This window comes from Mustelus asterias, chromosome 1 (genome assembly GCF_964213995.1).
Source record: "Mustelus asterias chromosome 1, sMusAst1.hap1.1, whole genome shotgun sequence".
NCBI lineage: Eukaryota > Metazoa > Chordata > Chondrichthyes > Carcharhiniformes > Triakidae > Mustelus > Mustelus asterias.
In genome coordinates, this window is record NC_135801.1 from 31,312,912 (window position 1) to 31,334,368 (window position 21,457).

Here is a 21,457-nt window from a genome sequence, read left to right on the forward strand (position 1 = left end):
CACAACATACCTGCCTCCCTGCCTCAAATTTTGCAGAGGGGTGGGGGAAAGCTGCATGGTGGCATTGAGCAGTTCACCTGTCCTTGAGCCTATTGAGGCCCATTGGTGGCTAAATGTCTCATCCCGCTCCCACCACTATCTTACCTGGACAGAGGGAGTTCTGCAACATTGGAGAAGCCTGGCTGCTTCTGCTGCAGTGGCTGGTGAGGCAAGGGTGGTGGAGTTACCTCCTTTGTAGGATTCCTATGCCTCTCAGAGGCATCCCCTCCCCAAGGTCATTGTTCCCCTGTGCCCTGATTCTCTGGTGCCTCGATGTCACTCTCAGACCCCTCACTCCACTCCCCAGGGACTACATCAAATCGGCACAGCTTCTTAGTCGGGATTGCCTGCAATGCCAGCAGTTACCACTACTCCCACCTGATGTTGTTGATCCGATTGGCTGTCAGCTCTTAAGGCAGCACTTCCAAGATAGGGGCAAGACGTCTCACCTTAAAGCAATTAACACAATTAGCCAAGAGGCAGTCAACTTTATAGGAGTTGATTTTGCCATCGACCTTTTAGCTGGGTGATAGGGGAGGCACTTGTAAAATCCAGCTCATGATATAGTGCACACTGTTGGAATTGGTGTCTGCTCTACTACAGGGAGGAAGTGAGCTGTTGGTGAGTATCGGATGAATATCTGTTAAGTGGTCAAGGTCTATTTTCCAAAGGTTTAAAATAGTACTGGAGTTTGCGATATTAACAAATACATAAAATAAAAAATAATTGAATAAAATAAACAACAAAAGCCAATAAGTATGTCAAGAAAGGTGATTTGTAAAGGCATGTGGGAGCTCATAGACACCAGTGTTATACAAAGAAAGCACGTCAGCAGTAATGGTTTGTGGCTTGAGAAGCTTCAGCTCAGTTATTGAGTTGGAAACTGAGATGCAGATACACCAACACATCAGGGAGGGCTGAGTTAACCAGATGCTTTGTTTCAGGATGCACGCACACTCCTTCGGATAGGATTTTCTGGTTTGGAAAGTGGTCAAGGAGAGCGAGACTGCAGCAGATGCAGGCAAAGGGACCCAGAGGGTAGGAGTGTAGTACTGTAGTATTGCGGTCCATGTAGGTACCAATGATATAGGCAGGACGAGGAAGGAGGTTTTGCATAGTCAGTAAGAGGAGTTCGGCACCAAGTTAAGCAGAATCTCAAAAGGTAATAATTTATGGAGCCATGTGAAAATTGACAGGACAAATAAGATTATGAAATGAACGTGTGGTTCAAAGACTGGTGTGGGAAAGTGAGTTCCAGGTCATGGAGCACCAGTTGTCAGGAAAGTGGAATCTGTACGATTAGGACCAACTGATCCATGTTGGGGTTGATGTTCCAGCAAGCCACACAACTAAGGAAGTAGGGAGCTTTCAACTAAATAGGGGGCAAGGGATCAAATTTGAGAAGACGTGGTAAATCAAAGAGCAGAGATGAGGCAAGTAAAATATGTACTAATGTGGGAAATGATAAACAGACCATGATAGGAAGAGACGGAGAGTACAAATCTAAGAGGAAATCAACACGTAAGGGTAGAGGCTACAAAAACTAAAAGGCCAAACTGAAGGCTCTCTATCTAAATGCACATAGCATTTGAAACAAAACAGATGAACGGCTAGTGCAAAAATAAATTCATAATTATGATCCGATAGCTATCACAGAAACATGGCTACATAATGGCGTAGATGAGACCTGAATATTGAAGTGTATGTGCTATTTCGGAAGAACAGAAAATTAAGTGGTGCCTCTGTTAATTAATGATGGCGTTAGCACATGAGAGGAATGATCCAATTTCAGGAAGCCAGGATGTAGAAGCAATTTGACTTGAGATGAGAAATTACAAGGCAAGAAGTCAGTTGTGGGAGTGAAGTACAAGCCCCCTAATTGTAAGTAGGCATTAGGGCAGCGTATAAAAGGAGAGATAATGGGAGCTTGTCAGAAAGGCACTGCAATAATCATGGGGGATTTTACTACATATAGATTGTAAAAGTCAGATGGGAAAAGATAGCACAGGCGAGGAGTTCATAGAATGTTTTTGGGCTAGTTTCTCAGAAGAGAACATTCTGAAACCAACCAGAGGCCAGGCTATACTGGACTTGTTACTGTGTAATGAGATATAATTGATTGATAACTTCAGTGGAAGCATCTCTAGGTAGCAGCAATCATAACACAAGGGAGAAGAATGGGTCCAAGACTAGCATTTTTAAACTTAAATAAGGTTATGAAAGCAGAGCTAGCTAGAGTGAACTAGCAAATGTGCTTAAAGGATAGAGCAACAAATGTTCAGTGCCAGACATTTCAAGGGATATTTCAGAATATATAGAATAGATGCACTCCAATGAGAAAGAAAAATCCCAACAGGAGGGCCCATCACATATGGTTAATGAAATAAAGTTAAAGACAGTATTAAACGTAAAATAAATTATTAGTGCAAAGACGAGTGGCAGGTCAGAAAATTGGGAAAAATAGGAAATTCAATAAAGAGTAAATACGAAAGAAAGGTAGCCACTAATATAAAGATGGATAATGAGTTTCTATAGATATTTAAATAAGAAAAAGAGTTAAAGTAAGCACTTATCCCATAGAAAGTGCATCTGGAGAATTGGTAATGGAAAGGAGGACTATGGCAATGGGTTAAACAGGTATTTTGCATCTGTCTTCATGAGGATACACAAGTAACATTCCAGAAATTGCTGTAAATCAGGGAGTAGAAGGGAGGGAGGAACTCAGGAAAATTACAATCACCAGGGAAGTGGTATGGAGCAAATTGTTGGATTTGCAGGATGACAAATCCCTCGGTCTGGATAGACTTCACCCCAAAATTCTTGAAAGAAGTGGCTATATGAGATAGATGCATTGGTTTTAATTTTCCAAAATTCCCTAGATTCTGGGAATGCTGTATTAAAGATAGCAAATGTAACTCCTTTGTTCAAGACAAAGCAGGAAATAATCAGCCAGTTAGCCTAACATCTGCAACGGGAAAATGTTAGAAGCCATTATCAAAGATGTTACAGCAGAGCACATGGAAAAGAATCAAGGTATTCAGGCAGTGTCAACATGGCTTTGTGACAGGGGAATCACGTTTCACCAATTTACTGGGCTTCGAAGGCATCACGTGCTACGGATAAAGAAACACTGGTGGTAGTACTGTAGTTAGATTTCCAGAAGACATGCTAAGGAAGGACATACTGGCACTGGAGCGGGTCCAGCGGAGATTCACACGGATGATCCCAGGAATGGTAGGCCTGACATACGATGAACGTCTGAGGATCGTGGGATTATATTCATTGGAGTTTAGGAGGTTGAGGGGAGATCTGATAGAAACTTACAAGATAATGAACGGCTTAGATAGGATGGACGTAGGGAAGTTGTTTCCATTAACAGGGGAGACTAGGACACGGGGGCACAGCCTTAGAATAAAAGGGAGTCACTTTAGAACAGAGATGAGGAGAAATTTCTTCAGCCAGAGAGTGGTGGGTCTGTGGAATTCATTGCCACAGAGGGCTGTGGAGGCCGAGACGTTGAGCGTCTTCAAGACAGAAATTGATAAATTCTTGATTTCTCGAGGAATTAAGGGCTATGGGGAGAGAGCGGGTAAATGGAGTTGAAATCAACCATGATTGAATGGTGGAGTGGACTCGATGGGCCGAATGGCCTTACTTCCGCTCCTATGTCTTATGGTCTTAAGGTGTCACACTAAAGGTTGTGTAAAATTAAAGCTCATGGTGTAGAGGGTAACATAGGCATGCAGTTGGCATAAATGGGTCTTTTTCTGGTTGGTAGGATGTGACGACTGCTGTGCTACAGGGATCATAACTAAAGACTCAACTTTTTACAATTTATACAAATGATTTGGATGAAGGGACTAAGTATGATTGCTAAATGTGCTGCACCACAGTTATGATGTACATAAGAGCATAAGAACTAGGAGCAGGAGTAGGCCATCTGGCCCCTCGAGCCTGCTCCGGCATTCAATAAGATCATGGCTGATCTTTTTGTGGACTCAGCTCCACTTACCCGCCCGCTCACCATAACCCTTAATTCCTTTACTGTTCAAAAATGTATCTATCCTTGCCTTAAAAACATTCAATGAGGTAGCCTCAACTGCTTCACTGGGCAGGAAATTCCACAGATTCACAACCCCTTGTGTGAAGAAGTTCCTCCTCAACTCAGTCCTAAATCTGCTTCCCCTTATTTTGAGGCTATGCCCCCTACTTCTAGTTTCACCCACCAGTGGAAACAACTTCCCTGCTTCTATCTTATCTATTCCCTTCATAATATGTTCCTGTAAGATCTCCCCTCATTCTTCTGAATTCCAATGAGTATAGTCCCAGTCTACTCAGTCTCTCCTCATAAGCCAACCCCCTCAACTCCGGAATCAACCTAGTGAATCTCCTCTGCATCCCCTGCAGTGCCAGTATATCCTTTCTCAAGTAAGGAGACCAAAACTGTACACAGTACTCCAGGTGTGGCCTCACCAGCACATTATACAGCTGCAACATAACCTCACTGTTTTTAAACTCCATCCCTCTAGCAATGAAGGACAAAATTCCATTTGCCTTCTTAATTGCCTGCTGCACCTGCAAACCAACTCCTTGAGATTCCTGCACAAGGACACCCAGATCCCTCTGCACAACAGCATGCTGCAATTTTTTACCATTTAAATAAGAGTCCATTTTGCTGTTATTCCTACCAAAATGGATGACCTCACATTTACCAACATTGTACTCCATCTGCCAGACCCTCGCCCACTCAGATTATCTATATCCCTATGCAGACTTTCAGCGTCTTCTGCACACTTTGCTCTTCCACCCATCTTAGTGTCATCTGTGAATTTTGACACACTACACTTGGTCCCCAACTCCAAATCATCTATGTAAATCGTAAACAATTGCGGTCCCAACACTGATCTCTGAGGCACACCACTAGTCACTGATTGCCAACCAAAAAAACATCCATTTACCCCCACTCTTTGCTTTCTGTTAGTTAACCAATCCTCTATCCATGCTAATACATTATCTGTAACACTGTGCACCTTTATCTTATGTAGCAGTCTTTGGTGTGGCACCTTGTCAAATGCCTTCTGGAAATCCAGATACATCACATCTACAGGTTCTCCATTATCCACTGCACATGTAATGTTCTCAAAGAATTCTACCAAATTAGTCAAACATGACCTGCCCTTCATGAACACATACTGCATCTTACCAATGGGACAATTTATATCCAGATGTCTTGCTATGTCTTCCTTGATGATAGATTCAAGCATTTTTCCTACTACAGAAGTTAAGCTAACCGGCCTATAGTTACCTGCCTTTTGTCTACCTCCTTTTTTAAAGTGGCGTCACATTTGCTGTTTTCCAATCTGCAGGAACCACCCCAGAGTCCAGCGAATTTTGGTAAGTTAACACATGTAAAAAGGTAAATTGTGAGAACGTAAGGTGGCTACAAAGAGACATAGGCTGTGAGTGGGTAAAAATCTGGCAAATGAAGTATAATGTGGGCAGATGTGAAATTGTCCATTTTGGCAGGAAGAATAAAAAAGCTTATTATCTAAACGGTGAGGGACTACAGAACTGAGGTGCAGAGGGAACTAACTGGGTGTCTTGGTGCACAAATCACAAAAGGTTAGTATAGGAGGTACAGCAAGTAATTAGGAAAGCTAATAAAATGTTATTGTTTATTGTGTTGGGAATTGATTACAAACATAAAGAGCTTGTGCTTCACTTGCACAGGGCATCGGTGAGACCATATTTGGAATATTGTGTACAGTATAGGTCTCCTTGTTTAAGGAAAGATGCAAATGTGTTACAAGCAGTTCAGAGAAGGTTTACCAGACTAATATCAGGAATGGGCAGGCAGTCTTGCGAAGAAAGGTTGGAGAGGTTAGTTTCTTGTTCAGTGGAGTTTGGAAGACAAAGAGACGACTTGATTGAAATCTTGCTCTTCAGAGATATTGACAGGGTGGATGTCGAGAGGATGTTTTCTCTTGTCACAGAATCTAGAACTAGGGGTCACTAATTAAAAACAATGGGTTGCTCATTTAAGACAGACAAGGAGAATTTTTCTGAGGGTCGTGGGTCTCTGGAATTTTTCCCTCAAAAGGCAGTGGAAGCAGTCTTTGAATATTTTTAAGGCAGAGCTAGGTATATTATTGATCAACAAGGGGATGAAAAGTTATCAGGGGTAGGCAGGAATGTGGGGTTGAAGGCATAATCAGATCAGCCATTATCTTATTGAACGGTGGAGCAGGTTTGAAGGACTGAATGGTCTATTCCTGCTTCAAATTCGTATGCAAGGTGAAAGATGGACCAAATTTTAAATTTTACTAAGCTGGTGTGATTCAAGTTATTCAAATGTAAATCAGTGTCAGAGCTGGAGGCATTCAAGCAGGAGAGAGAGCTTAAAATAAATATTTTCTGGTAAGAAAAAAGTTGGGACTCCCAAATCTAGACCCAATTAGATGTCAAAGAATGTACCGAGTAGGATAAAGCAAAGAGGGAAGTTCACATCAGACAATGAAGACTCAGTACTGTTACAGGTCTAGAAATTCAAATGCAAAATTACAAAAGCAACGCGAGGAACTGAAAAATATTGCAAATAGAGTGAAGAATTAAGGAAGGCAAGGTTTGATAACTATATCAAGAACAACAAAACGAAGGAAAGTGTATGGTTGAATAGAGACCAAAAAGATGGCGGCATGGTGGTTAGCACTGCTGCCTCACAGTGCCAGGGACCTGGGTTTGATTCCCGGCTTGGGTCACTGTCTGTGCGGAGTCTGCACGTTCTCCGTGTCTGCATGGGTTTCCTCCGGGTGCTCCGGTTTCCTCCTACAGTCCGGAAGGCGTGCTGGTTAGGTGCATTGGCCATGCCAAATTCTCCCTCAGTGTACCCAAACAGTGTGGCGTCTAGGGGATTTTCACAGTAACTTCATTGCAGTGTTAATGCAAGCCTACTTGTGACAAAATAAATAAACTTTTAAAAAGGAACCTGGGACAAGTAGGAGGAAGGTTTGGGCATGGCTCTTGAATACTTTGCCCTCGCCTTCACAAGAGAAGAAAGATGCAGACATTGTAGTTTAGTACTATGAAATACCAAGTTGCCAGGAATGGAGAATTTTAGCTATTATGCAAGGATTAACGGAGGTATATAAAATTATGAAGGACCAATTTTCCCCATTAGGGAGGAGAATAACCATGGAAGAGAATTGTAGGGAAGTGGAAGACAAATGTTCTCACCAAGAGGAGAACTAGGGTCTGGAGCTCATTGCTTGAAATGGTGGAAGAGACAGAAATCCTCATTAAACTGAAAGAAACTTGAAAATGCACCTGAAGTGTTGTAACCTACAGGGCTATGGATCAGAGAGATTAGTTTAAGTTTATTTATTAGTGTCACAAGTAGGCTTACATCAACAGTGCAATGAAGTTACTGTGAAAAATCCCCTAATCGCCACACTGGCACCTCTTTGGGTACACTGAGGGAGAATGGCCAACCTACCTAACCAGCACATCTTTTGGACTGTGGGAGGACATCAGAACAACAGAAGAAGACACCCATGCAAACATGGGGAGAATGTGCAGACTCCGCACAGACAGTGACCCAAGCCGGGAATCGAACCCAGGTCCCTGGTGCTGTGATGCAGCAGTGCTAACCACTGTGCCACCAAGCCACTCAGATTAGGGCGGAAGGCTCAATTAGCTAGTGTAGGCAAGACTGAATGGCTTCCTTCCATACCCAAGTTTATGCTGCTATAATTTAGAGGGAAGTTTATATCTATACTTAAATGACTATTGAGCCAATTACCAGAAAGTCACTTCTCTTTCCTCATATACAAGATAATGGAGGATTGACATCACATGTGACAAGAGTGCAACTGTCAAATTTCAGGTATCCGCAGACTTGTAAGCTTGTCATCACCCAGTCATATTGTTGGGTCAGGTGTTTTCTTTTTATTTGGAGTTGTAGGTGGCAGGGAGATGCCAGCTCATTCAAGATTGGCTTCCAAAACCATTCATTGATGTTAAAAAGCTGTGGGGGAATTAATATTTTTAAGGAATATTTATGGTTTTAACCACATTAAATGCAGCACAGCCACTCTGAAATTTCCATTAAATTACATAGAGGAAAAGGTGTGCATGTTATATTTTTGTATTAAATTTGCACTCCAATTAAATAACATGGCACTATATATTTGCCCCTTAAGCACACCAAATATTTTCATTGAACTGTATTTGACTCAAGTTTAAATGTGCTGCAGTCTGGGAAAGTTACTAGTTCAATTTTACTGAAAGTAAAAAGCAGCAGCTGAGCTGTTTTGATAGGAAATTGTCTAGGCAATATACAGCTTTACTATACCTGGGCCTTGGCAGCTGCTCCAATTGCCCGATTCTTGGTTCCCAGTGATATACAAGCCCTGGAGAAAAACAAATGTAGTATTCATTAATCTATTGTTTCTCTTTGGTTAAACAGAATATATTTTAGATATCCAAATTCTAACAATGACAATGTATGTAAGTAATTACATGACTACCCCAATCCCTGATCAAAGAAACAAACATGCAACTTTTCCTGGACTTTGCTTGGTTTTCCTTACTGCTGAGAACACAGACATCAACTGCACAAAAATAATTTATTCTGTTGGTTAACCAAGTCTGCTGTTCATTGCATCAAATATGTTGACATGCCAGTCTTGGGCATTATAGCAAGAGTTGATGTCAATAGTGACGAGCTTAAATCCAGATTTGTTTATAACCTTAAAATAACCCCGAGATGTTCAATCACATCCTAAATTTAATTGAAAACTTCATTAATTTCTGTTAATTTGGTGTGTGGGTGGTTGGTGCAAAGGTCTTGTGTTAAAGCCCTATGTCGGAGATCTGAGCACAATCTAAAATGACATTTCTGAGCAGTACTGAAGCAGTGCTGTTTGCCCAAACATTCTGTATCAGAGTAGCATAACGGTTTTTTTGAAATACTGAAGAGAGGAGTTCTTCCAATACCTCAGGCAATATTTAACCCTCATCCAACATGACAAATACATCCTGATCATTCATCTCATTTGTGTGCAAGAAATGGCTGCTCCATATCCCTACATTACAATTGGTCAAATTCAAGTGTGACAGAAGCAATCTGGGATAGCATGTCCATACAGAAACTTCCCATCAAGCATCATTTTGATTACCTTTGATCTCCAATTCAGAATCTTAATATATATTCAATGTCATGAAGTTCCACCAGCAAAGAGCCTTAAAATGTATGGACAAGTCAGAGGCATAACACTATACTTCCAATTTCGGGGAACTCACAAAACTACACTTGGGCATTGGCCGCCAACTTTGCTTTCTTCAAAGCTAGACTGGAAAATCAAGCAACTTTCAGAGATCTATCAAAATGCCACAACATTGTTGTAGTGACGGAAAAAAGGAAACGGAAAGGATTTTTAAAAAAGATATTTAGCGGCAGTATAAAATCAACCACGCCCAGATAGGATGCTGAGGGAAGCAGGGGTGAAAACAATTACAATCTTGATTACAATCTTTAAACCCTTCTTGGATTTTCAAAGGATGTTTGATAAAGTGCCACAATGGGCAGCATGGTGGCACAGTGGTCAGCACTGCTGCCTTCAGTGCCAGGGACCCAGGTTCAATTCCAGCCTTGGGTGTCTTCTGTGTGGAGTTTGAACATTCTCCCATGTCTGCATGGGTTTCCTCCAGGTGCTCCGGTTTCTTCTCCCAGTCCAAAGAAGAGCAGATTAGGTGCATTGGCCATGCTAAATTGCCCCTCAAGTGTCCCAAGATGTGTAGGTTAGATGGATTAGCCATGGTAAATGTGCGGGATTGCAAGGGATAGGGCCTGGGTAAGACACACTGACAGGGAGTCAGTGCAGACTCAACAGGCCAAATGGCCTCCTTCAGCACTGTAGGGGTTCTATGATTCTACTGTCCTAGTTAGCAAATCTGAAATCCATGGGATTAATGGAGCAGTGCGGATTCGATAATAGCTGAGAGAGAAAGCAGAGAACAGGAACGAACAGCTTTCTTGTTTGGATCACCATCCTTGATGCTATAATGACCCGGGTTTAAGTACATGGGCATAATTACAATGCTTGCAGATCACACCTTGGAAATATAAAGGGAGGAAACAAAGGACAGTCTGGAAAATGGACAGATACAATTTAATGTAGAGCGATGTGAAATGGTGATATAAACCATTTTGGAAGAAAAAGGATAGGGGTCAGGAACAGAAAAACCTGAAGTTTCACATATAAATCTATGAAGGTGGCAGGACAAGTAAAATACAAGGATACCTTAATAGGAGCATACGGTTCAAAAGCAAAAAAACAATGCTAAATGCACCAGATGCACTTCAGCATATGGCACCCAAATCTGGACATCAGTTCAAGGTCTTCAAAGATAAAGAATAGTACCAGGAATGACGGGTGTTTGTTATCTAAAGATATTAGTTGGGCACTGTTCTCTGGCAACATTTAATGGAGTAAAAAAGATGAAACCATTTTTGCTAGTAGAAGAGTAGGTAACCAGAGGACAAGATATCCAAGGGGGAAGATGGAGAATTAAAACAAAAAAGAAACTCTGGAATGCAAATGTGGTGAACGCAAGCTCAGCAGCAACCAGTAAATATACCCAAAAGAAATATGGAGAAAGACCAAGAGTGGAACTAATTGGTAGTACTTCAGGGAGTAATCACATGCAAGATAGGCCAAATGATCTTTCAGTAATGTATGATGATTCTATTATGTTCAAGTTTCTTCATGTCTGCGGGTATATTGACGCTTTTGATTTCACAGACCACAAATTAAGAGCACACAAAATGACTAAGGATATGCCATTTGGCCCATCTTAGCTCTGATTCAGAACCATAACTGTCACCCACCCCAACTGAATAATTCCACTGGTAAATCCTGTTCATTTGACAAATTGATCACATGGCAAAACTAATATCAGTCCAAAATTTGCCGTTCTGGTTTAAAAACAGATCTCTGTCCTAATATTTGTAATTTTAAAAGCATCCAAAAAGATCAGGTGTCAGCCAGTGTCTTTCAAAACTGAAGAAAGTCACTCTCTCCAGTCTTTACTCAAGAGATTTCAAAACTGGGGACCATTCTGGTGGCACTTTGCACCATCTCTTAGGCTCATCATTGTACATCTGCAACCAGAAATAGCTAGCAGTAACAGCATAATCTGACCAGTGAAGTAGCTCGAATATGCTGTCCTCAGACTGTTTCATCTGTAGATTTCAACTCTAAACTGCTCCCTGACCAGTGAGGCAGAACAAGTTTGCTTACAATCCTTGCTGTATTTTGGACTCAGATGAGCTACTTTCCACTATCCATCCAATTAATAAGACCGCCTACTTTCACCTCCATAATATTGCTCCACTCAGCCTGCCTCAGCAAAGCTGTCACTGAAACCCTTATCCCCACTTTTGTTACCTGTTGACTCAACTGCTTCAATGAACTTCTGGCAGACCCATCATCCTCCATCCTACATGAACTTAAGCTTATTCAAAACTCTGACCCGTATCTCCAACTCCTGTTCACCTATCATTTCTGCGCTCACTAATCTATATTGGCTCATCAATGCTCTTTCACCATCACTGGGTCAAAATCCTGGAATTTCCCTCTCCAGCAACAGAGTGTAACTACAGCAGTTCAAGAAGGCAGTTCATTACCTTCTCAAAGACAACTAGGGACATATTTTTGTGTCCAACCAAATAAATGAAATCAAAGTAACTTAAGGCAGCCCAACCACCAAAATCTACATCCCTTGAATGACAAAAATAAAATTAGGAAACAACCAAAACATTGAGATGCAAATGCCTGAGCTTGCAAGACAAATACATGTCTAGAATCAGGAAGCTTAAGCTAAATAACTATGGCCCTTGGATCATTAAATCAGAGGCCAAATACAAAACAATTCCAGTAAGAACTGGGATGGGAATTAAAAAGGTGATAAGAGACATAAAATGCAGAACTACAGAAAATGTATTTTAAGGTGCCATTTGGAAAATAAATGTAAAGGATGTTACCAGGTTCAAACCAATAACATAGGGTAGTAAGCATGCAGAATAAATCTATTGAAATTCAGAACACGGGACACAGTTTGTTCTGCAACTGTGTCCATCCACAAAGGTTGACAAATACTCCATTGCATTTCCAATTTATGCCTTGTTTGAAGGGGTTTGGGGATTCCAGAGGTGAGCTACTCACCCCAAATTTGCATTTATATAGCAAATAAAAGCTATACTTTTGCAGTATAGTCATTATCTGGCACAAATATTACTTACCGCTTATAAGCCCGCTTCTGGCTGCTTGTAGAGATGACTGCTACATTATAAGAAATTTATACTAGATTGCTTGAAGTCTCACTTCACACATCCTTCATATCATCTGAAGGACTACAGTTTTTCTAGTGTTAGCTTTGATGTTAGAGATGTCTGCACAAAGTGCTTTGTTGCTAAATTTTCTGCTTCTCATTGGCAGAATTACTTGCCCTTCACAGCTGAGTTAATCTTTTTCAGTTCCAGTGGGAACTACAACAACCTATGAACAGAAGTATTCAAGATGCTCCACTTTACAGTTTCGCCCCAAAATTGCACAATATTGAGAAGGCAATATAACAAGTCTTTAGAAAGCTTCAGAAGCTTCTAGCTGGCAAGTCATGACAGAAAACGGTATTACACTTGCATGATTTATTAGCAACACCGATCTAAAACAAATATCAATTAATTAAGACAGTTTTGATATAAAGATGTCGATGTCTAAAATTCTGTTGACCAAGCTTCAGCTTTTTGGGAGAAAGAAAAGTGTTCTAGGTTTCTCCTCCTTTTACCCGAACTGCTTTTTAAATTCACTCTACCTCCAATTTTAAAGATTCTTTCCTTGAATTGATGTCTAGGTCTACCATAAGCAGGAATAATCTTTTAGGCATATTAAACTCAATTAGATCACCCCATGATCTATAACCAGTCACCTTAATTTAATCCTTTTTGCCCCAGTATCACTCTGCAAAGCCAATGTACAGTATACAGGTGCAAATTCCCAGATTAGGTCCAACCATAGCTTCATACAACTGTAGCACAGCATCACTATTCATGGACGCTGAAAATTACATCAAATTTCTTTGCACTGAACTCTACTGGTTTTTGGCTAGTCAAAAGCCTGTTTTTCAATCCTCAAAATATTTCAATGGTGCAATTATGATGGCAAGCTGCCTAAATGTGGTTTTAACCAAGTGACCAACTCAAGTAGTGATCAAAATTAAGACTTTAAAGTAAGGATTCCATAGCATGGATTGAGACACTATGCCCTCTGGTGGGGAAATCTTGAGAATGCCAAAGAGCAATTCAGCCACCAAGCAATGTGGATATTAAGAATTCAGTGCCCTGAAAGGCTATGGATACTAGGACAATTGAAACTTAAAACTGACATTAGATTTTTGCTAGGTAAAAGTAAAAAAAAAACGAGAAAGCACGCAGTTAAGTACATGTGCAGTCTAGATCACTGAATATAGAAGAGAACAAGATTGAAGATCTCGGTGATTTATTCCTTCTCTACATTCCGATTTTCAAGCACATGCAAGATAAATTCATTAAAATTGAATCATTTTGATAGCTGCCATTCACCCTCCTGCCTAATTACAATAATTTTTTTCATATGCTGCAGAGATCTGATTATGTATACGAATAGTTACAACGAGGACAGGGCAGCACAGTGACAATAGTAAGCCCTGATGCCTCTCAGCGCAAGGGATCCAGGTTCGTTTTCAGCCTTGGGTCACTACGTGGAGTTTGCATGTTCTCCCCATGTCTGCGTGGGTTCCCTCCAGGTGTTCTGGTTTCCTGCCACAATCCAAAGATGCAGTTAGGTGTACTGGCTATGCTAAACTGCCCCTTAGTGTCCCAAGATGTGTAGGTTAGGGGTATTAGCCAAGGGAAATTACAGGATTATAGGGGTAGGGCCTGGACGGGATGCTCTTTCGTAGAGTCGGAGGAGACTGGATGGGCTGGATGTCCTCTTCCTGCACTGTAAGGGATTCAATGAAGGACGGCCCGAGTCTATACAGAAAAATCGGGTCATTGAAAAATAACTTGGCCCTTAAACTGGACAAGTTAATGAAGAGGGAGCGGGAAAAGGGAGACAATAACTGCAGAGACCAAAGCGAACGCGAGCCGTTTAACGGATGGGAATAAATCTCATTCAAAGGCGTCATTTTTAAAAAAAAGAGTGAAATCGCACCCGGTCGCTCAATGGGATTGAGAAACGTGTTTGGGAGACTGAGATGCGAAGGATGCTTCCTCCTGCCATTTGGTGCTGACCGCAAGGTGTCTGCCTGACTGAATGAACTGGTTCCCCCCCCGCTCCTCAGCTCTCACACACATCCAAACCGGGCTGACCTGAAACTCGACGCCCACCGGGGAGGCCACGGAATACACAGGTATCAAATAAAGCCAACTTTAAAAATTAAACAGGGGTCTAAGGGAGGGAAGCAGCGGAGGCTAGTGAAAAGCGGGCGAGTCAGCGCCACACCTTGCTGCAGAGAGATCTGATCCCTTCTCCTCACCGGCTCGGTCTCTCCCCCACCACACCGACCCGAGGCCGCCCACTCCCCGCACTGAAGGGGGAAGGAGAGCAGGCCCAGCATCAACGCGGAGTCGCCTCCCCGATCACAACACTGTCCCAGCCGGGGGCAAGCTCCATCCTCCCTCTTCCCCGCCGGCTCAGCGGACTGAAGAACCCCCGGAGAGCCGGCTGCGGAATGCCCCAGGCCGCCGGTACTCACGGTGTACACCTGTCGCTGTACTCATTGGCGATGGTCTCGATGCCGCCGCTCCTCGCCACCGCGATATAACAGTTCTGGAAACCCACGTCGAAGCCCACCACCGACATGATGACGACCACCACCCTCCTCGTTAAATCGGTTCGAAACAAGACCAGAGGCCGTTAATGGGACGCCGCGGTTACTCTAACAGGCAGAGAGACAGCGACTACTCCTCCACCTCTCTCCTCAGCAGCCGCCGGTAGAAGGCTCCAGAACACCGCAGTCCCCACGCACCACGCTACCCCGAGTCCCGCCCCCCCCGGCGGCGCTGATTGGCCGCCAGGACCCGCGCGCTCGGGTCCGCAACCTGGCAGTCAAACCGTGACGTCTGAGCTGTCCGGCGCGTCACAAAGAGCCCAGCAGCAGCAGCAGCAGGCGCTAGGCCAATGTCACACTCACTCAATAGTGAATGACAAAAGCAAAATACTGCGGATGCTGCACTCTGAAACCAAAACAGAAAATGCTGGAAAATCTCAGCAGGTCTAACAGCATCTGGAGGGAGAGAATAGAGCCTACATTGGATCAGTCAGCTTCACACCCCATCCCTGAAATACAACATCCCTGCACCCCCCCACCCTAAATAACAACATCCCTGCACCCCCCACCCTAAATAACAACATCCCTGCACCCCCCACCCTAAATAACAACATCCCTGCACCCCCCACCCTAAATAACAACATCCCTGCACCCCCCACCCTAAATAACAACATCCCTGCACCCCCCACCCTAAATAACAACATCCCTGCACCCCCCACCCTAAATAACAACATCCCTGCACCCCACACCCTAAATAACAACATCCCTGCACACCCCCACCCTAAATAACAACATCCCTGCAGCCCCCAGCCTAAATAACAATATCCCTGCACCCCCCACCCTAAATAACAATATCCCAGCACCCCCCCCACCCTAAATAACAATATCCCTGCACCTCCACCCTAAATAACAATATCCCAGCACCCCCACCCTAAATAACAATATCCCAGCACCCCCACCCTAAATAACAATATCCCAGCACCCCCCACCCTAAATAACAATATCCCAGCACCCCTCCCACCCTAAATAACAATATCCCAGCACCCCTCCCACCCTAAATAACAATATCCCAGCACCCCCACCCTAAATAACAATATCCCAGCACCCCCCACCCTAAATAACAATACCCCCGTGCCCCCACCCTAAATAACAATATCCCTGCACCCCCCCACCCTAAATAACAATATCTCTGCACTCCCCACCCTAAATAAAAACATCCCTGCACCCCCCCACCCTAAATAACAATATCTCTGCACTCCCCACCCTAAATAACAATATCCCCGTGTCCCCACCCTAAATAACAATGTCCCTTCTGTCTGACTTTGATAGTTTTAAGGTTTAAGTTTAAAGTATGCTTATTAGTGTCACAAGTAGGTTTCCCGTAATACTGCAATGAAGTTACTGTTAAAATCCCCTAGTCGCCACACTCTGGCTCCTGTTTGGATACACTGAGGGAGAATTTAGCATGACCAATCCACCTAACCAGCACATCTTTTGGACTGTGGGAGGAAACCGGAGCACCTGGAAGAAACCCATGCAAACATGGGGAGAACATGCAGACTCCGCACAGACAGTGACTCAAAGCCAGGAATTGGACCCAGGTCCTTGGCGCTGTGAGAACATAAGAACTAGGAGCAGGAGTAGGCCATCTGGCCCCTCGAGCCTGCTCCTCCATTTAATAAGATCATGGCTGATCTTTTTGTGGACTCAGCTCCACTTACCCGCCCGCTCGCCATAACCCTTAATTCCTTTACTGTTCAAAAATTTATCTATCCTTGCCTTAAAAACATTCAATGAGGTAGCCTCAACTGCTTCACTGGGCAGGAAATTCCACAGATTCACAACCCTTTGTGTGAAGAAGTTCCTCCTTAACTCAGTCCTAAATCTGCTTCCCCTTATTTTGAGGCTATGCCCCCTACTTCTAGTTTCACCCGCCAGTGGAAACAACTTCCCTGCTTCTATCTTATCTATTCCCTTCATAATCTTATATGTTTCTGTAAGATCTCCCCTCATTCTTCTGAATTCCAATGAGTATAGCCCCAGTCTACTCAGTCTCTCCTCATAAGCCAACCCTCTCAACTCCGGAATCAACCTAGCGAATCTCCTCTGCATCCCCTCCAGTGCCAGTATATCCTTTCTCAAGTAAGGAGACCAAAACTGTACACAGTACTCCAGGTGTGGCCTCGCCAGCACCTTAAAAAGCTGCAACGTAATCTTGCTGTTTTTAAACTCCATCCTTCTAGCAATGAAGGACAAAATTATTTGCAGTGCTAACCATTGTGCCACTGTGTCACCTGTGGAGGGCAATCAAAATCATAATAAAGGAAGGCATTCTTGTAGAACACGCATGTTTGTTCTTTTGCCTTCTAAGAAGCACTGATGATGTTCAAGATTCTTGATGTGGTGTCCATGAGTTGTCCAAGCTTCAGCACCATAGAGAAGCATGGAGAGTTTACTACCTAATAGAGTGTGGAGTTTAATGTTGGCTCTGAAATGACGACTTTCAAAAAGTAAGAGTACATTATTTACCATCAGCTGAATTGATACATAGATGAAATACATCACCAAATCCAATGTCAGCTTTTGGGCGAGATAACTTCCATCATATGGGAAGTGAGGGTCATTTTCCACACTTTACCATGAATTTCCATTGAAGGCATTGGATTTGATGCAGGACAGGATTCAATAGAAGACTTTGGTCTTTCTGGTTTGCAGGTCACTTCCCATGCTTTTATATGCTTAATTAATGTGTCAATTATCAGTTGTCATTCTTCTTCAGAGTTTCACAATCCTCTAGTGTTCTGACACCAGCCTCACATTCAAGGAGGGTTGGAAGATTGTGGCCACAGCCTCCACAATTTTAGAGATTGGCAATAAATGTTGGCCTTGCCAGCAATGTGCACATCACATAAACAAACCCCCCCCCCCTTAATTCTCTCAGTTTTACCACACCCAGGCCGGTGACTTTTCCACTCTGATATACCAATCTTTTAAGTACATCCTCTTTATTTTTATCCTGTGCAGAATGTAGTTTGTGTTTACCTTGCAGCACCTGTGTTACTTAGCAACATATAGAAGATATTACACAGAAACAAGCCATTCAGTGACCACTCCTTGTTAAGATTCACCCTACATGTGAACAAACAGTTCTAATGGTTTTCTTCCTATCTTTCTTCACACCCTTTCCTATCTAATTTCATCTGGAATATTTACATGGTTCCTGCTTCAACTATCACGATTAGAAGTGAATTCCAGAAACTCACAACTCTTATGTGAAGATGTTTTTCCTTTCCTTTATTATAGAACTTAAGCTTGAATCTATGGTCCCTTTCTCTTGATCCCTCCGGTCTTCTAGACACCTTGTCCTATCTTGTCTTATTTCCATTAACATCTTCTGGTAAACTATGTGGTTCTAAAAAAAAGTTTCAAATGATTACTGCCATTTAATTTATAATACTTACACTACTTTGGAATACTTTCATTTAAGGCAAATCTGGTTAAGCAGATGAGGGAGAAAGGAATAGAGGAAATGTTAATCGATTAAGGAGGGGAGAGAATCATACATCAGCATGGATCTGTGAATATTCTGTTCCTGTGCTGTAAAAACCTTGTGAAATTTATTAATTATTTAGTATGTCTTTCTGTGCATTTCTATGGCCTCATACCAGGCACCATCCCTCATGAAAGCCTTGAAATACTTCCTGTAGCATGGAGCCAAATACTGCACACAGCAATCAAACTGAGGTCTCATTAAGGTTTTATATAGGCTCATCATTACCCTGACTTCTATATTCTATATCTCCTGAGATAAAACCTAGAATTCTATTACCTTTTTTATTAACAGGCTTATCAGCCTGAATTGTGCCTTTAATGTTCTGAGAACTTCCAAATCCCTCTACTCCATTGCACAGTCTTCCGTTCCAAATATAATAACTGGTGTCAATTTCTTTGCTACCCCATCTCACATTCACTGGCATTGAATTCCAACTGATCTTCCCACTAAGCTGCGCGGCCACGTCCCTCAAATTCATCCCAACTGGCAGTTCATGAATCACAAATCCCGCATCCAAAAACCGTGTGGATACATTTCTAGCCTGGTTGAGTTTAGGCCTTGCTGCAAGCTTGAACATAAAATCTTGTTTGGCTTCGCACTATTTATGGAGGCTGTTGTCTTTTGGATGTGTCATAAATTTGGGGCTCCATCTGCCTTTTGAGATTACATAGTATATTCGAGGAGCTGAGAGATGTTCCTAGTACGTTGACCAACATTCCTTGTTCAAAGGATACTACCAAACAAAAGATTATTTGGTCATTAGTTTGTGGATACTGTTTGTGGAATTTTGCTGTGTGAAAATTGGCTGTTGTGTATGGCTGCATAGCGACAGTGACTCCCGTTCAAAAAGTAATCAATTACTTGTAAAGTACTTTGCGTGTTTGTACATAATCCTTCATCATACACTTTAGTGAGTTTGTGTTTATTTCAATTGCGGTAGGATATGGATGTAAATTAGCCTGGAAGGGGAAGTGGAGAATTAGGCTGCAAATACCGGCCACGCAGTGCTTCTGGAAGGGCGTGCAGGACGCAGAGTGAGCGGTTTGTGACACCAGACTACATCTGCGGCAGGTTTGGTGCATGTTCTCTCAATGTGGACAATGTAGGTTCATAATCATTCACTGCACTAATCTTATGTAAAGGGCCAGCCACCCAACTAGCAGGTGAAGTACTTTTAATATACTTACGCAGTTGCAAAAATTGTGGAAATAACGCGTGCTATTGGAGGAGTTTTGGTGACTTGTTGGATTTTGAAGAGAGAATTGCTGCATCCTGAAAGGGAGGTGAGAGAAATTTCTTTGTGTTGACAAACAGAAAGTCTGTTAGAATTCGGGGGTCTGTAATTTCAGTCCTTCTCAGGCTGCAACAAATCAAGGAACTGTAGAGGAGAAGCTATGTGTAGAGGAAACAAATATATCCCTGTAAACAATATACCAGAATCAAAAGAAATACCATGCCATCAAATGCACAAGTGGTTTGTAAGCATGCACAGTACTTCATGTGGGTGAATGCTTGCTATCCTGGCAGCAGTCACGACACCTTTGTCCCAAGGTAGTTAGTGCATCTGCCTTCCTTGGGTCACCACAACGAATCAAAGGCTGACTGTTTGGTGACAGGGATACCCACCACGCACATTTCATGACTCCCTTCCTCCACCAACCACACAAGGACACACAAAAGCAATGCAGCCACAAAGAACATCATGGAGCAAATCATCAGTGTCCTGAAGCAACAGTTCCTCCTTATGTTGTCTCAGCTGTAAACTCCTTTTTACTTCCCTTGTGTTTGAAATGCAACAACTGAATACAACAAACCTTCTTTATCTCCTAATACAAATTTCTACCCATGTCTTATTTACACATGGAACATCAAACTCAGTTCATTTCAAGTGCCTGCCTCTCATACCTAGCCCCTTTTGATGTCTTCAACTTTCCAGACACTCAATCCCCAGCTTAATTAGTCATACATACATTCAGATGGACATACACACACAGACCCCACAATCTTGCTTTACAGAATACCACAGTAGACTCCAGAATTTTATCTAAAAAAACCATGTTCTTAACAGAACCAATCTTACCACTGCCAATCTGATTCATCCAATCTTAAAATTACCAATTATCACTGTACCTGTCTCACAAGCCCCCATTATATTTTTCTGTATACCAACGTGGACCATGACATTGGATCCTCCTCCCCGCCATGAAAGTTTCTGTCCAGCCCAAAGCAGATATCCTGTGCCCTGACACCCAGCCTTCTGGGCTTTTGTTCTTGGCTGAAGAGAACTGTGTCTATCTCCCTAACTAAGAGATACAATCCTAAAGCGAGTGTTGGAGCAGAGGGATCCGGATATATGTGTGCATAAAGCATTGAGGTGACACAACAGTTTTGAGAGAACAGTTAATAAAGCATACAGAATCCCAGGCTTTATCAATGAGGGCATAAAGTACAAAGGCAAGATTATGTTAGACGTAATAAATACTGCTTTGATCTCAGCTTGTGTATTGCGTCTGTTTCTGGGCATCACACTTCAAGAAAGTGTGAAGGCATTTGAGAGGGTGCAGAAAAGATTCATGAGATTGGTTCTTGGATGAGGAACTTCAGTTACACAGAAAAACTGGACAAGCTGGGAATGTTCTTGGAGAATCGAAGGTTAAGAGATAGAGATATTCAAATTCATAAGGGGTCTGGACAGAGTAGATAGGGAGAAACTGTTCTCATTGGTGGAAAGGTTGAGAACAAGACAGCCCTGATTTAAGAAAATGTCAAAAGGAGCAATGGAGATATGAGGAGAAACCTTTTGAGAGCGAGGAGTTGGGATCTAGAATGCACTGTCTGATAGTTTGGTGGAGATAGGGCTTATTGAGGCTTTTAAAAGAGAATTGGATTATTATTTGAAAATGAATTATTTGGAGGGCTATGGGGAAAATGCAGGCGAGTTTGCTCATCCACTCTGCAGTCCCCTCCTTTGGTCATACAGGCTGTAAGAAACTG

General features: G+C 42.5%; 1 protein-coding gene across 2 annotated transcripts in view; it reads right to left on the bottom strand.

Moving 5' to 3' along the window:
• Positions 1 to 15,119, bottom strand: part of hspa4l (heat shock protein 4 like) — a 67,833-nt gene extending 52,714 nt beyond the window's left edge. For both annotated transcript variants that reach the window (XM_078211086.1, XM_078211097.1), the window contains exons 1-2: positions 14,836 to 15,119; positions 8,390 to 8,447 (exon numbers count right to left, since the gene is read on the bottom strand). In XM_078211086.1, the coding sequence (XP_078067212.1) occupies positions 8,390 to 8,447; positions 14,836 to 14,942 (165 nt within the window). In that variant the 5' untranslated portion in view covers positions 14,943 to 15,119. The remainder of the gene's footprint in view (positions 1 to 8,389; positions 8,448 to 14,835) is intronic.
• Positions 15,120 to 21,457: the final 6,338 nt, after the last annotated feature.